The following is an 11,907-nucleotide window of genomic DNA, read 5'->3' as shown; positions in this document are numbered from 1 at the left end:
AGAAAAAGTGGTAGGCGGGACATCTGGGGTCCTGACAGCGCCCTGCCCAACGGAAAGGAAAAGGACACAAGGAGCTGGCCAATCAGGAACGGTACGGAGGGGTTTGGGCTCTCTGGCGCGAAATTCAGCCCTCGGCATTCCGGGGGCGGGGTCGGCGCTCTACGTGCGCGGAGGCCGCGCCTCTCCTGGTCCGACTTCTTAGCTGTCAAATAACCACGGGAGCATCAGGCCAGGCCCATCCCGAGGGGTCCCGGGACGCCGCACAGGCTGGCACTACCGCGAGAGGAGACCACTCCGAGACTGCACCGCGCGGTAGATCTGAAACTGGGCTGGGGCGGGGAGGGAAAAGGCTAGGTTTGCAGGATCTAGGGGAGGTCTTTTTTTCTGGTTTTATCCCCCCCGGAGAAGCTGGAATTTAGATCTGCTTTGTTGGAGAACTCAGGGGGGCCTGTTTGCACTGCCTTTTTGGAGGGTGACAGTGGAGTCACTTCCCACTGGGGTTCAAGCTAACTACGAGCGAGAGACTGGCCAGAAGAGCAAGGCGCGGAAGAGCAGGAGGTCTGCCTACTCTATGTGGATAAGCAGGTCTGACAGGAAGAAGCTTCTTTTTTTCCAAATTATATTGAGGTGTGACAAGTTAGTATTGCACAAAAGTAAGACCCCCCCCCAATACACACAGCTACAGTTTGCACTTCTCCAGAAGCTGCCTAATGTATATTGCCTTGCACATACTGAAGGATCCCTGAGTATTTTGCAGGCTGAGGATCCATTTCATCTAAGATTCCATAGGCCATGTTCGTTTTTGCACTGTACTGTGATCTTCCCAGAATTTTTCAGTTCAAAGCTGCTTGATGGCCAGTTTTGCCTCGCATGCCTAGGATCCTTGCACTCTGAATTTACACGGCTCAGGAAGTGTGCTCGAAGTCAAAATTGCACAAAGCATAGCTCAAGTTTGCATCAGACGAAAAGAGAACTTAAGCCACGGTGCTTGGCTCAGGAGTGGGAAAGGTGATGGATTCCTGAAGTGGAAGAGGTGGTGCAGAGGGGTCAGTGCCCATGCTGCCCTGCTCTCAGCTGCTGTGCACAGGATGCAGCAGGGGCGGTGACCTCTACACAGTCCATCTCCCAAGCGGGGCTGGCTATATCTATCCTTGGGCCTCATGGCTGACCTATGTGATGTGGCCCCGCGGCCCCAACAGGAGCCTGGCCTAATCTCTGGAGTCCACGCAGAGCTTCACCTTGAGCTCCGGGGTGATGACTGGAGGGTAAGCCTGGAGGACCATAGCAACCAAGGTGAGCAGTGGACAGTTCTAGGTTGGAATGATTAAGGGGCTCCTCAGGAACCCTGCCTGCCCCACAAACTATCAGATTAGATGGACGGTTGTACTCCAGACCTCTTGTCTTCCCACCCAAAGTTTGCAGTTTCAGAAGCTCTCTGCAGGGCTGACTCTTAATGGTCCTGGTTTAGCTCATATGGGGATGGGATGTAGATCCAGGGCCTGGGGCATCATCAGGGAAATATCACAGTGATGTTCTGGGGCCATTTAGGAGCCAAGCTCAGATTCATCTCAGTTTCCAGATTTGCTGAGGTACTTTGTTCCTGTCTTAGGGCATTTAGGATGTTGAATTAAGTTTCAGTGATATGGGCATGTGTCTTACTCCCTGAGTTGGAGGTCACAGCCAGCCTCAGAAGGCCTGGGCTCACATCTGAGTTTTGCCACTGGCACCAGGTGAAACCTCAGGCCTGTCAGTTCACTTTTTCTGGGACTTAGTAAAATGGGAGACTTTGTAAGGTCTGTTTGGAGAGTGTTGTGAGGATTAAATAACTATAGTAGCCAATATTCCTTTAATGCTGACTACTGAACCAGGCGCTGTTTTAAATGCATTGAATGTAAATGAGCATTAACATCCCCATTTTAGACAAGGAAAATGAGGCACAAAGAGGTTAACTTTGTCATTCTCTGTTATCTGTCTGGTGCTCCACCATCAACAGGTACTTTGGTCAATAATGTTCGACTCCCAAGGGGTCACAGGCTGGAGTTGAGTGATGGTGACCTTCTGACCTTTGGCCCTGAAGGGCCCCCAGGAAGCAGCCCCTCAGAGTTTTACTTCATGTTTCAGCAAGTCCATGTCAAACCTCAAGATTTTGCTGCCATTACCATCCCACGGTCTAGGGGAGAAGAGGGAACCAGGGCTGGTTTCTGGCCCATGCTGCCCCCCAAGGGGGCTCCACAGCGCCCCCTCAGCACCCTGTCCCCTGCTCCAAAAGCCACGTTGATCCTCAACTCCATTGGCAGCCTCAGCAAGCTCCAGCCTCAGCCTCTCACCTTCTCCCGGACTAGGGGTGGGCCACAGAGCCTGCCTGCTCCCACTCCCCCTGAGGAGGTGGACACCACGCCTTCTGCCCCACCCCCAAGAAATAGGAGGAAATCGGCTCACCGAGTGTTGGCAGAATTGGATGATGAGAGAGAGGCTCCTGAGAGCTCACCAGTCCAGAGAGAGCCCAGGAAGAAACTCCGTGTAGAGAAAACCCCACTGACACCTAGTGGGTAAGTGGAGAGATCCTTGTCTCAACATTTCACTGCTTTTTGATTCCTTTTTAGAGCCTTGGGTTGGGAGGTGGCCCTCTACTCAGGGGTTGGAGAGGAGAGGTGGACAGAGCACAGATATTGGAATGGCAAGACCTGGGTTAACTCTATTAACCAGGTTTACCATTAGTTTAGTGAGTATCTAGGTCCTCCATGTTGTCATCCAGGGGAGTTCTAGCCTTCTCTTACAGGTTTCCAGTGACCCTGGTTTTTGTGTCGCTTTCTTCAGAAACCATCATGGGCATCCTCTGAAGTACACAGTGAGCAACCCCCGTGCAGTTGGGGGCAGGGAGCCCTGTGCAGCCTCTTGTTGCTGCCTTCCCCAAGAAGAGACAGCGTGATGGTTGTAACGTCTGGTTCCATGTGGCCTGTGTTGTCTGCAGCATCCAGGCTGCTAGGGAGGCTGACTTCCAGTGTGCAAGGTGTCATGTGGGCATCCAGACCTAAGGCCCTCCACCAAGGGATGAGTGGCACCTCCAAGCTATGAGTGGACACAGTGGAATGCCAGTGAGCCCTAAGAAATAACCCCCTTGCCTGCTCAGGAGGGAATGACTACAGTCCATTGCTATGGATTCAGGTCCTCATGGCCAAGGTAACAGAAGAGATGGTTTCCTGCTAAAGATAATGCTGCCTTCAGGAAGTTGCCAATGAACTGAAAATTCCCACTGTTAGCTGTTAAGGACACTAGAATGTCTGTGATGAGAACACTCATCAATTGCAGAGACCATGCCTGGGAAGATGTAAGCTCCAGACCTGAACGAGTGAGTTCTTGAGGTTCTTGGATGGTATCACCTAAGGCATTCTTGGGCAAACCTAGAGCACAGTCCCCAGACTTCCTTACATTGTGGATGGTCCCACCACTGACCATATTTGTATCATGGCTTTTCAGAGGTTCGCTTTCATTTTCAAATAAAGTACAAGCAGCTTCATTCACTGCTAGTTATTCTTTTTGTGGGTCCAATATTCTTCGCTTTCCAATTCTTGGGAGAATGGATATAGAAATGTTTGGAAATTGTGAATCCTTAGGGGAAGGGGAGGTGAGTGAAAAAGGCAGAGAAAAACAAACCTGTTCACTGAAAAAGTGCAAATATATAGGATGAGCTGGATGTGGGAAATGGGAAAAAAGGAATCCAGGTAATTAAGGTTTCTAGTTTAAAGAAAACAGATCTACTGCCATTAAAATAAGGTAATTGAGATTTGGTCAGTATCATGTAGCTGGCAGAACTTTTACAAATTTCACCGGTACAGGCATACCTCAGATGTTGCAGTTCAGTTCCAGATCACCTCAATAAAGTGAGCTGTAATCTTTTTACTGGTGGAAGGTCTTGCCTCCCATTTGTAAAACAATGCAATACCTGTGAAGTGCAATAAAACAAGGCGTGCCTGTACTGCCAGGGAAGAGAAAGCCTGGTAAACCAGCTAAAGCAGATGCTGACCTGGTCCAGTGTGGATCAACCTAACCCATTGGTTGTTTTCTGTGAGCCTCATACCAATCCAAGATACTGTCAAAGCAGCGTTTCTGTAGTTCTTATTAGGAAAGCCTCATCTTCACAGTCTATTGCAACCTAGAAATCCATCCCCTCTTTCTACTCCTATCTAAATTTACCAACCCAAGTTTTTCCACATTGAGGAAACAGCTCTAGAGCAAGGACGCCAATGTGGTAGCATCAGATCCAGGACAAGTGTGAAGGGTCTGTTGAGTCACTCACACAGAGTAGGCAGAAACCTTAAAGGGAGACCAAATGGACCCTGGTTTCAAGAAAGCACAAGGGTAGAGTTTCTGGCTGGGGTGATATGCAGAAGAAATAAGTAAAGACTTCATTTCTTAGCATAACACCACTGGACTTCCAGGGTAGGGTGGGGAAAGCAAAAAGCCAGCTCCTAGTAGGGAATGAGCTACACAGTAAGCAGATCTGTAGGTGAAAATAAGGCATTCAGCTCAAATTCCTCAGGATCCCATGTCATGAACTCCTAAGAACTAGCTCACATCTTTAAGGGCCTCCACAAATAAACTTAGGTTCTAGTCCCAGCTCTTCCTCTGCATTGTGTGACTCTAAGCAGGTTAAGCACTTTGGCTTCAGGGTGATTTTGGGTCTGACAGTTGTTAATATCTACTATTGAGTATCCCCATGTCTTCTTCAGTAAATAGAAGAGGATAAACCAAAGACAAAAGTATCCACCTACTGTGTCCCAGGCTTCTTTATTTAAGATCAAAGTGATGAGTGATGTGGGCATTAAAATCAAGAGCATCATTGAGCTTCCCTCCAACCAGTTTCCCCAAACTCCCTGCCCCCACACCCTTTGTGTTCCCAATTCTTTAGCGATGAAGAACTTAATCCCAAAGCCGTGGTACAATCCTCAGGCTCCTCTCTCCCTAGCTCTCCCCTTTTCTGGGAAGGGCAGGCACTTCAGTTTGAATGCATGGGAGAGCCCAGAGAGGTGACAGACACAGAGGGAAAGGTTTCACCCTCAGGGAATGGGACCGAGGAGTACAGCGTAGTGAAGTGAGGGCCCGCGTAGCCTGGGGTACCAAAATGGGGCCCTGGTGCCAGAGGAAAGGATACTGGTCCCCCTGAGAAAGGAGGCCCAGAAGCCTCAAAATCCTCTCGTTGAGAATAGTCACTGCTTGATCGTTTGCCCTTCTGGCGACGGTTGCAGAACCATACTCGGACCACCTGAGAGTGGAGAACACAAGGGAAAAGAGTGACATTCGCTCATAAATTCCAGAAGGTGGGTCTGGCTTTGCTTAGTCATTTGGCCCAAAATCAACAGATCCAGACTGGTTGAAGGGCAGGAGCCAGAGCTAGTACGAGCAGGATGAGGACTGGGGAGGAGGACATGGAGCACACAGGGTCAGGCACTCACATCCTTCTCAAGCCCGAGCTGTTGGGCGATGTGGCTGATCTGCTGCAAGGTGGGCTTCGGACACTGCAGGAACATGCTCTCCAGGTTGCCCCGCACGCGGTTTTCGATGCTTGTTCGCTTTCTCTTCCGGGCCTGCACCAGGGTCTCCGCTTTGCATATCTGGTCAGGTGAGGAAGGGGTGACAAGGGAGGTGGGAGGGCAAGTTTCAAGCCCGCTGAGCAATGGCATCATAGGTCAGTCACGTGAGCAAATTGCTAAAAGGCATTGAGAATCGATGTGTTACCAGAGCCTGATGGTATTAAAAAAAAAAAAGAATTCTGCAAGGGTAGGTTTAGACCGGTGGCCTGAACCTTGTCCCGGCAGCACTGAGGAATTACCCTCCATCCATTGAGAACTACTGCTGCAAGGAGAGCTGTCAGCCAGGGTGGAAGCCATGGAAATTAGGCTGAGTCATAGGAGGTCCCTGTGCACCCACCCACCCTCACCTCCTGTAGATTCTCGTTGTTGTCAGCTTCCTCCACCCACTTCTGCAGCAGGGGCCGCAGCTTACACATGTTCTTCAAACTGAGCTGCAGAGCCTCAAAGCGGCAGATGGTCGTTTGGCTGAACACCTTCCCTGAGGAGGTTGAAAGAGTAGCATCGTGAGGCAGCAGGCCCAAAACCTAGGCATTGCCACCTCTTCCTGCCCTCACAAAGTCCCACACCAGGATCCCACTTCTTCCCACAGGAAGTTCAAGGCCCAAGTTATTTTTCTCCCTCTCTCTCTACCCAATTCATGGGTGAAAGTAGAGCCTGCCCCTGAAACACCCTCCTCTCACTCCCTCGGTAGGGAGGAAAGGTCCAAGTTCAGGAATTTTCCTTCCAGGGGAGATGTGATCCTTTGGTTTCTGTGGGTTAGAACATGCTGAGAAGCACCCACCAAAGAGAACCCCGAGGGTGAGCCCCACATCGGCCTGGGTATATCCCAGAGTGATCCTCTTCTGCTTCAGGAGCTTGGCAAATTGCTCGAGGTCCTTCTGTAGAGCTTTCATGTCCTGGGACAGCATTTAAAAAAGCAGAGGACATGTAAGAAAGAACACAAACACACCAAATGTCGACCACCCCTCTCCCCGTCTCACCTGGGCCCAAGGAGTGGTCAGTGGGAGTATCTCTGCATCCAGGCTACCTACCTAACATTTAGCGACAACTATCTACAAATGTCATTCACACCAAAAAGCAACACATCCAGTAGCTGCAGAGCACCACACACGCTAACTAGAAAGACAGGCCCTGGCCTCGATGAGAACACCTGTCAGGTTAGGAAGGGAGCTCCTACCTATTAGCTCATTTAATACAAAAGCTTTCTGACTGGGATAGTAGCCGTAGAGAAATAAAGAGCACCATGTCTCTCTGCTTCTCATTTCAGTATATTCTCCCAGCTTGTTTCCAGGGTCCCACAGACTATGACACGGCATGCATGTACGCAAACACACGACAAAAAGTTATAGGTGTCATAAGAGCTTTGTATACATAAAGAGCTTTGTATACAGTTGGTGCTCAATTTTTTATAAATCTGATTATCCCTTATTTTCCCAATCTGTTTGCAATATAGAAGTATTCTGATTAATTCAACAAATTTATTGTACACCTTCTATAAGCCAGCAGCTATACGAAGTAGACAAGAAGCCCTGGCCTCATGGAGTTTCCATCCTAAAGTGGAGAGACAGATTATTATCCAGTAAGTTAGAAGTGCCATGAGAAAGCTCAAACAGGGTAGAGAATTACAGAGTACAGCAGGATAGGATATTATGGGGAAGTTGACAATCTTAAATAAAATGAAGAAAGTGAAGTTTGAGCAAAGGAAAAGAGGCAAGTGAAAAGACCCTGAGGTGGGCAGGCCTGGTAGCAGTAAGGAGCTGGGCGAATGGACAGAGGCAATGGAAGAGGAGAGAAGCTGAGATGAGAGGGGCAAGCAGGGCAGTTCCTGTAGATGCTGCAGTGAGTGAAACGATTGGACTCTCACATTTAAGTGTTCATTCCAGTTGACAAGGTGACAAACAGACTAAGGAGGAAATGAGGGTATAGCTAGGGAGGCAACTGCAGTTATCCAGGAATAGATGGTAGTAACTGGGACCAGGGTGATAGTTAAGTATTGATTTAGGGTGTATTTCCAACGTTAAGATAGCAGTGTTTCTAAAGGTGTGGATAAAGATGAGCAAGAATGAGGATGACTGGTCTGGGCCTTGAGCTACTTACTGCGTGATGGATGGATGATCAGGAAGACATCTCAGCAGAAGACAGAAAATGAGGCAGTCAAGTCTCCAAAGTACTTGAGCCTTGAGGGTGGATGAGAGGAAGGAAAGGTGGACAGAGCAGAGGTTGATGGACTGAGCCCTGGGGCATTTCAGTGAAGGCCAGTGGCCAAGGGAACCAGAAGAGTAGCTAGTCCCTTGTGAGGTCCTCGAAGGCTTAAAGTATTTCAAGGGTGCCCAATCACATGAAATTCAAATAGGCTAACTTCCATTCCCAACTTCTGCTCAGCCAATGTTTCAAATCTATAAATGTCCTCAGCTGTCCCCATCACAGTTTTTCCAAATTCTATTTTGGGGATTTGAAATAAGGTAAACCCCAGTTCAAATCTTAGCTTTATCATTTAACAGTTAAGACCCATGAAATAGGCTAAGAATACCTCCCTATAAGATTTTGTGACAGTTAATGAGATAATGATGTAGAAACTGAGCACACACAGCCAGGCACTTAGGAAATGGACCACAATTGGCAGCCATTATTATTCAAGGCTCAGCAGTCGCCTCCTGCAAAGAGTCTAGGGCTACTAGGTCGGCTGAAACCACTCACACCTCCTTCCTTCTGTGAGGCCTAAAGGCTTAGTACTTGATCTCTAATTGCTTACACTTGTCTCTTCTGTGGCCTGGAAGATACATCCTTAATAGTCCCCAGCAGGGCTGGACATGGAAGTCTTCAATTCCTCAGCAAACCCTACATATGGGGAATGGCCTGGAAATGAATTCTTCCACGTTTTTCTCCTTGTTCACAACTCATGGAATTACAGCTGAACTTGGTACTTCCGACTCCCTAACAAGAGGGTACCAGGGTGTGCACTCTGCATAATGGTGACTCACTGGCTCAGAGGCAGAGGTCAAGGGAAGACAAGACCTAAACTTGGACGGGAGGTAAACCCACTCTACACGTTTACATACAGCCTAAACAGGAGCTTCAATCAGCAACCAGTCACACCCTCGAATTTCAGGAACAATAACCCCAGGATAAGCACTGTTTTTACCCTCAAGCCACGCTTAAGGCCTAGATCTTGGGTCTGATAAAGATCAAATTATAAAGAAGGGCTCAGGGTGGGAGAAGAGGCTCAAACCCCAAGCTGGGTCTGCTGCGGACTGGTAATAAATTGAGTGACCCGACTCTGGTCAAGCCTAGGAAATGGAAGGGACCTACTTGACAAGGGCAGGCTGGGGTGGGAAGCAAGGCCTGCCTGGGTTGCTTCTGACTCCCCGAGGCCACCCCTTGCGGTTCTCCCGGAATTCTGGTCTCCACTTCCCACCGTGCTCTTGCTCTCCCTCTCAGGAGCTTGCGGTGGCCACACACCCCTCCATGCCCACTCCGCTCTAGGGTTTCAGGCCTAGGCAGCTGCAGGCCACCACTTCCCCTCTCTGGCCGCCCGGCCACTTCCCCAGCCCCACTGCACCTCACTCGCCTCCTCCTCAGGGTTTTGCTCCAACTTCTCCTTGTCCAGCTTCACGGCCCCAGGCGGGGCAGCGCAGGGCTCAGGCGAGGTCCCCTTAGAGTTGCTCTCCACTCCGGCTCCCGCCTCGCTCTCGGGCTGAGGGGTCTCCAGGCTGCCTGGGGGCAGCAGCCCCACTCCAACTTGAGGTCCACAGTAGGCCATTCCCCCGCAGAACTCATATGGCGGGGGACACGGGGGAATCCCCCACACCTCGGCACTGGGGCCAAGCCCTGGCCCGATTCCTGATCCGCCGGGAGGGCCCTGGAAGCTCAGCCAGGTCCGAGGGTCAACCCAGCCCGGCTCCGGCCCTCCTGGCCCATCGCCTCCACCGCCTGGTGGGGGCGAAAAGGCAAAGTCGGAAGCCAGGTGTCCCGCCATGGGGAAGCACGGCACCCCAAGCCGGGGGCCTGGTAAAAGGAGGGCTCGCCAACGCACTGCTCAACACCTCTCTCCCTCCCCAATCCCACCCACTAGCCTTGACCTCTGGCCCCGCCCCCTGGATGGGGGGAGGAGAGGACGATGGGGGCGGGAGAAACTGAGGCGAAGTGTTTGCCTGCTGGTGGCGGTGGTGTTCGTGGAAGGTGAATGCCAGGGAGCCCCAATTTTGCGCCTCTCCAGGCCCCATCCCCAAGGCCCTCGGTGCAGGACCCCACGCAGACCTTCTCTTCCAACTCTCAGCCGGGCTGCCGGGCCCTCCCTCGGGCTCTGCACACCTCGGAGCTGTCTGGAACCCCTTGAAACCTCCAGGTTCTTCAGGAGCCCAGATTTTTGACGCATCTCCAAAGACCTCGGCACCCTCTCAGCTCCTCAAACATTTATTGTGTTTGTGCCAGCTACTGCTAGGAATGGCTACCCTCAAATTCCCATTACCACCCCTGATGTCTTCCCCCTCCCCCAATCCAGGAACCCAGGCATTCATCCAGATTACTGGCCAGATTCCGTTACCCCAAAGCTGCGAATGCCTGGTGCCCATCTGCCCAAACTGATAAATTTTTACCCCATTTCTAGGGTCAAATTGCCAGACAAGGCCTCCCATATCTCAAGGCTTCCGCTCCAGAGTCCACTTACCTACCAGACTCAGGGATTGACCACCCCGCCGACACACACTCACACATACACACACTTCTCTTCTAGGGGCCAGGCTCTGACCTGACTGGGCCCAAGTCCCCCAACTTTTGTCTGAACAGATGGATCAGACACCCTCCTCCCCCCCGCCTCGGGGTCCCCACTATGGGACTCACATGTCAGGTTCCTAGCTGCCCCCATTCAGGAACCGGAATATTTAGTACTTAGTTGACTATTCTCCCTCCCCCACCGCCCCGGCCCAAGCCTCCAGCCCTAGGCCCTGGGTGGGGAAAACCAAGGAGGGAGGGGGGAAGAAAAAATATCTGACTTCAGGTTCAAAGAGGCTTGGGAGGGACTGGGGGAAGGAGGCCGGACAACGGCCTTGGCTGGACAATCCAGGTCCCCAGAGGGGGCAGCTCAAACTTTAAACAAGTGCTCAACCCTTGAATGGGCCTGGATGGCTCCCCCGGGGACAGCTTCCTGACCCCCAACCCCCTAGTCCCGATCCCCTCACATAGAATCCCCCTCAGAGTGGCTAAAAGAGCTCCAGGAACCAACCTTAAATCCTCCTCAAAGACTGAGCCTCTGAGCCTCAGACGGAGCCCCCCCCACCCCCCACCCCCCCGTTGGGACCTAGGTATCCTGCCCCTCTTCCTCTGGAGTACTCAGGCATCCAGCCTCACAACCACCCCATCCCCCAGCCCTTAAGGCTCTGGGATGCACTTTGTTTGAGTGGGGTGGGCTGATGGAAAGATTCAAAGGTGAAGATTTGAGGGGATGCAGGAAGCCTGCCCTAAGCTTTCCGTCAGGGTCTACTTTTTGAGGCCTGTCCTGAGTGTCCTGAGGGCTCACACTGCTGGCCTTGTTCTTGATGCTGTTTGCAAGAGAATAGTCTTCAGAGTGCCTGTCTGAGAGGGAGGGATGGTGTTTGTCTGTCTGCTCACAAAACTTGCCCTAAATGGAGGCCCCGGGGTGAATTAGGTGGGGAGCTTCCTGTAGCTTGGAAGGCCAGAATCCTAAGCCTGGGCACTGACCTCTGCCAACTCAAGGCATCTCTTCCTCTCGGCCCTGACCAGAGTTGTTCCTGGGGTCAGTGGCTCAGTGTCTGCCTTCTGAGGAGCTGGGTGTCCCGGTGGGGGCCCTCCTGATTGGCCAGCTGTCTTCGCCTCTGTGCTGATGAGGCTTTTTTTTTTATTAAGTGTATCGGGGTAGCATTGGTTAATAGTTATATAATTTTCAGGTGTACATTATAATTTGACATCGATGAGGCTTTTGAGCCTGTTTTTTTTTTCTTTGAGTCTCTATCTCACAGCCCCTGTTACTGTGTCCATCTGTATGCACTTTTTGGACAACTAACTGTATTCATGCATTTCAATACTTTCCTAAAGTCTGTTGGAAGAGCTTCAGGGAAGTGGGGCTGGGGCTGTATTCACCTCTAAGCCACTAACTACTCAAAGGTAGATAGATTAAGGGGCCTGGTGGGGGTGGGGAAACTGCTTTGGAACAGGAGGGGCTCCTCCCCAGCCATCTCCCCAACCCCCCAGATAGAGCCATCACGGCACCTTTGTCATGCATCTATCTGCTGTCTGCCAAGGAGTCAGCCTCCCTGAGGAGGGGGAGGGGCAGGGCAAGGACTGAAATCCTCCACACCAA

At 51.2% G+C, this 11,907-nt stretch overlaps 2 protein-coding genes across 2 annotated transcripts; one reads left to right on the top strand and one right to left on the bottom strand.

Moving 5' to 3' along the window:
• Window positions 1-129: 129 nt before the first annotated feature.
• TCF19 (transcription factor 19) lies at window positions 130-3,521 on the top strand. The gene is made up of 3 exons (XM_011383910.2): window positions 130-1,293; window positions 1,994-2,549; window positions 2,818-3,521. Exons 1-3 carry the CDS (start codon window positions 1,161-1,163, stop codon window positions 2,927-2,929), a joined length of 801 nt encoding a protein of 266 aa, XP_011382212.1. The 5' UTR covers window positions 130-1,160; the 3' UTR covers window positions 2,930-3,521.
• A 921-nt stretch (window positions 3,522-4,442) lies between these two features.
• Window positions 4,443-9,567, bottom strand: POU5F1 (POU class 5 homeobox 1). The gene is made up of 5 exons (XM_011383909.2): window positions 9,151-9,567; window positions 6,373-6,487; window positions 5,939-6,069; window positions 5,454-5,612; window positions 4,443-5,263 (listed from the first exon to the last, which is right to left on the bottom strand). The coding sequence occupies exons 1-5, from the start codon at window positions 9,565-9,567 to the stop codon at window positions 4,997-4,999; spliced, it is 1,089 nt and encodes a 362-aa protein (XP_011382211.1). The 3' UTR covers window positions 4,443-4,996.
• Between the last annotated feature and the right edge of the window lie 2,340 nt (window positions 9,568-11,907).

This window comes from Pteropus vampyrus, unplaced genomic scaffold (assembly GCF_000151845.1).
Source record: "Pteropus vampyrus isolate Shadow unplaced genomic scaffold, Pvam_2.0 Scaffold553, whole genome shotgun sequence".
Classification (NCBI taxonomy): Eukaryota; Metazoa; Chordata; class Mammalia; order Chiroptera; family Pteropodidae; genus Pteropus; species Pteropus vampyrus.
This window is presented reverse-complemented; position numbering and strand designations above follow the sequence as displayed.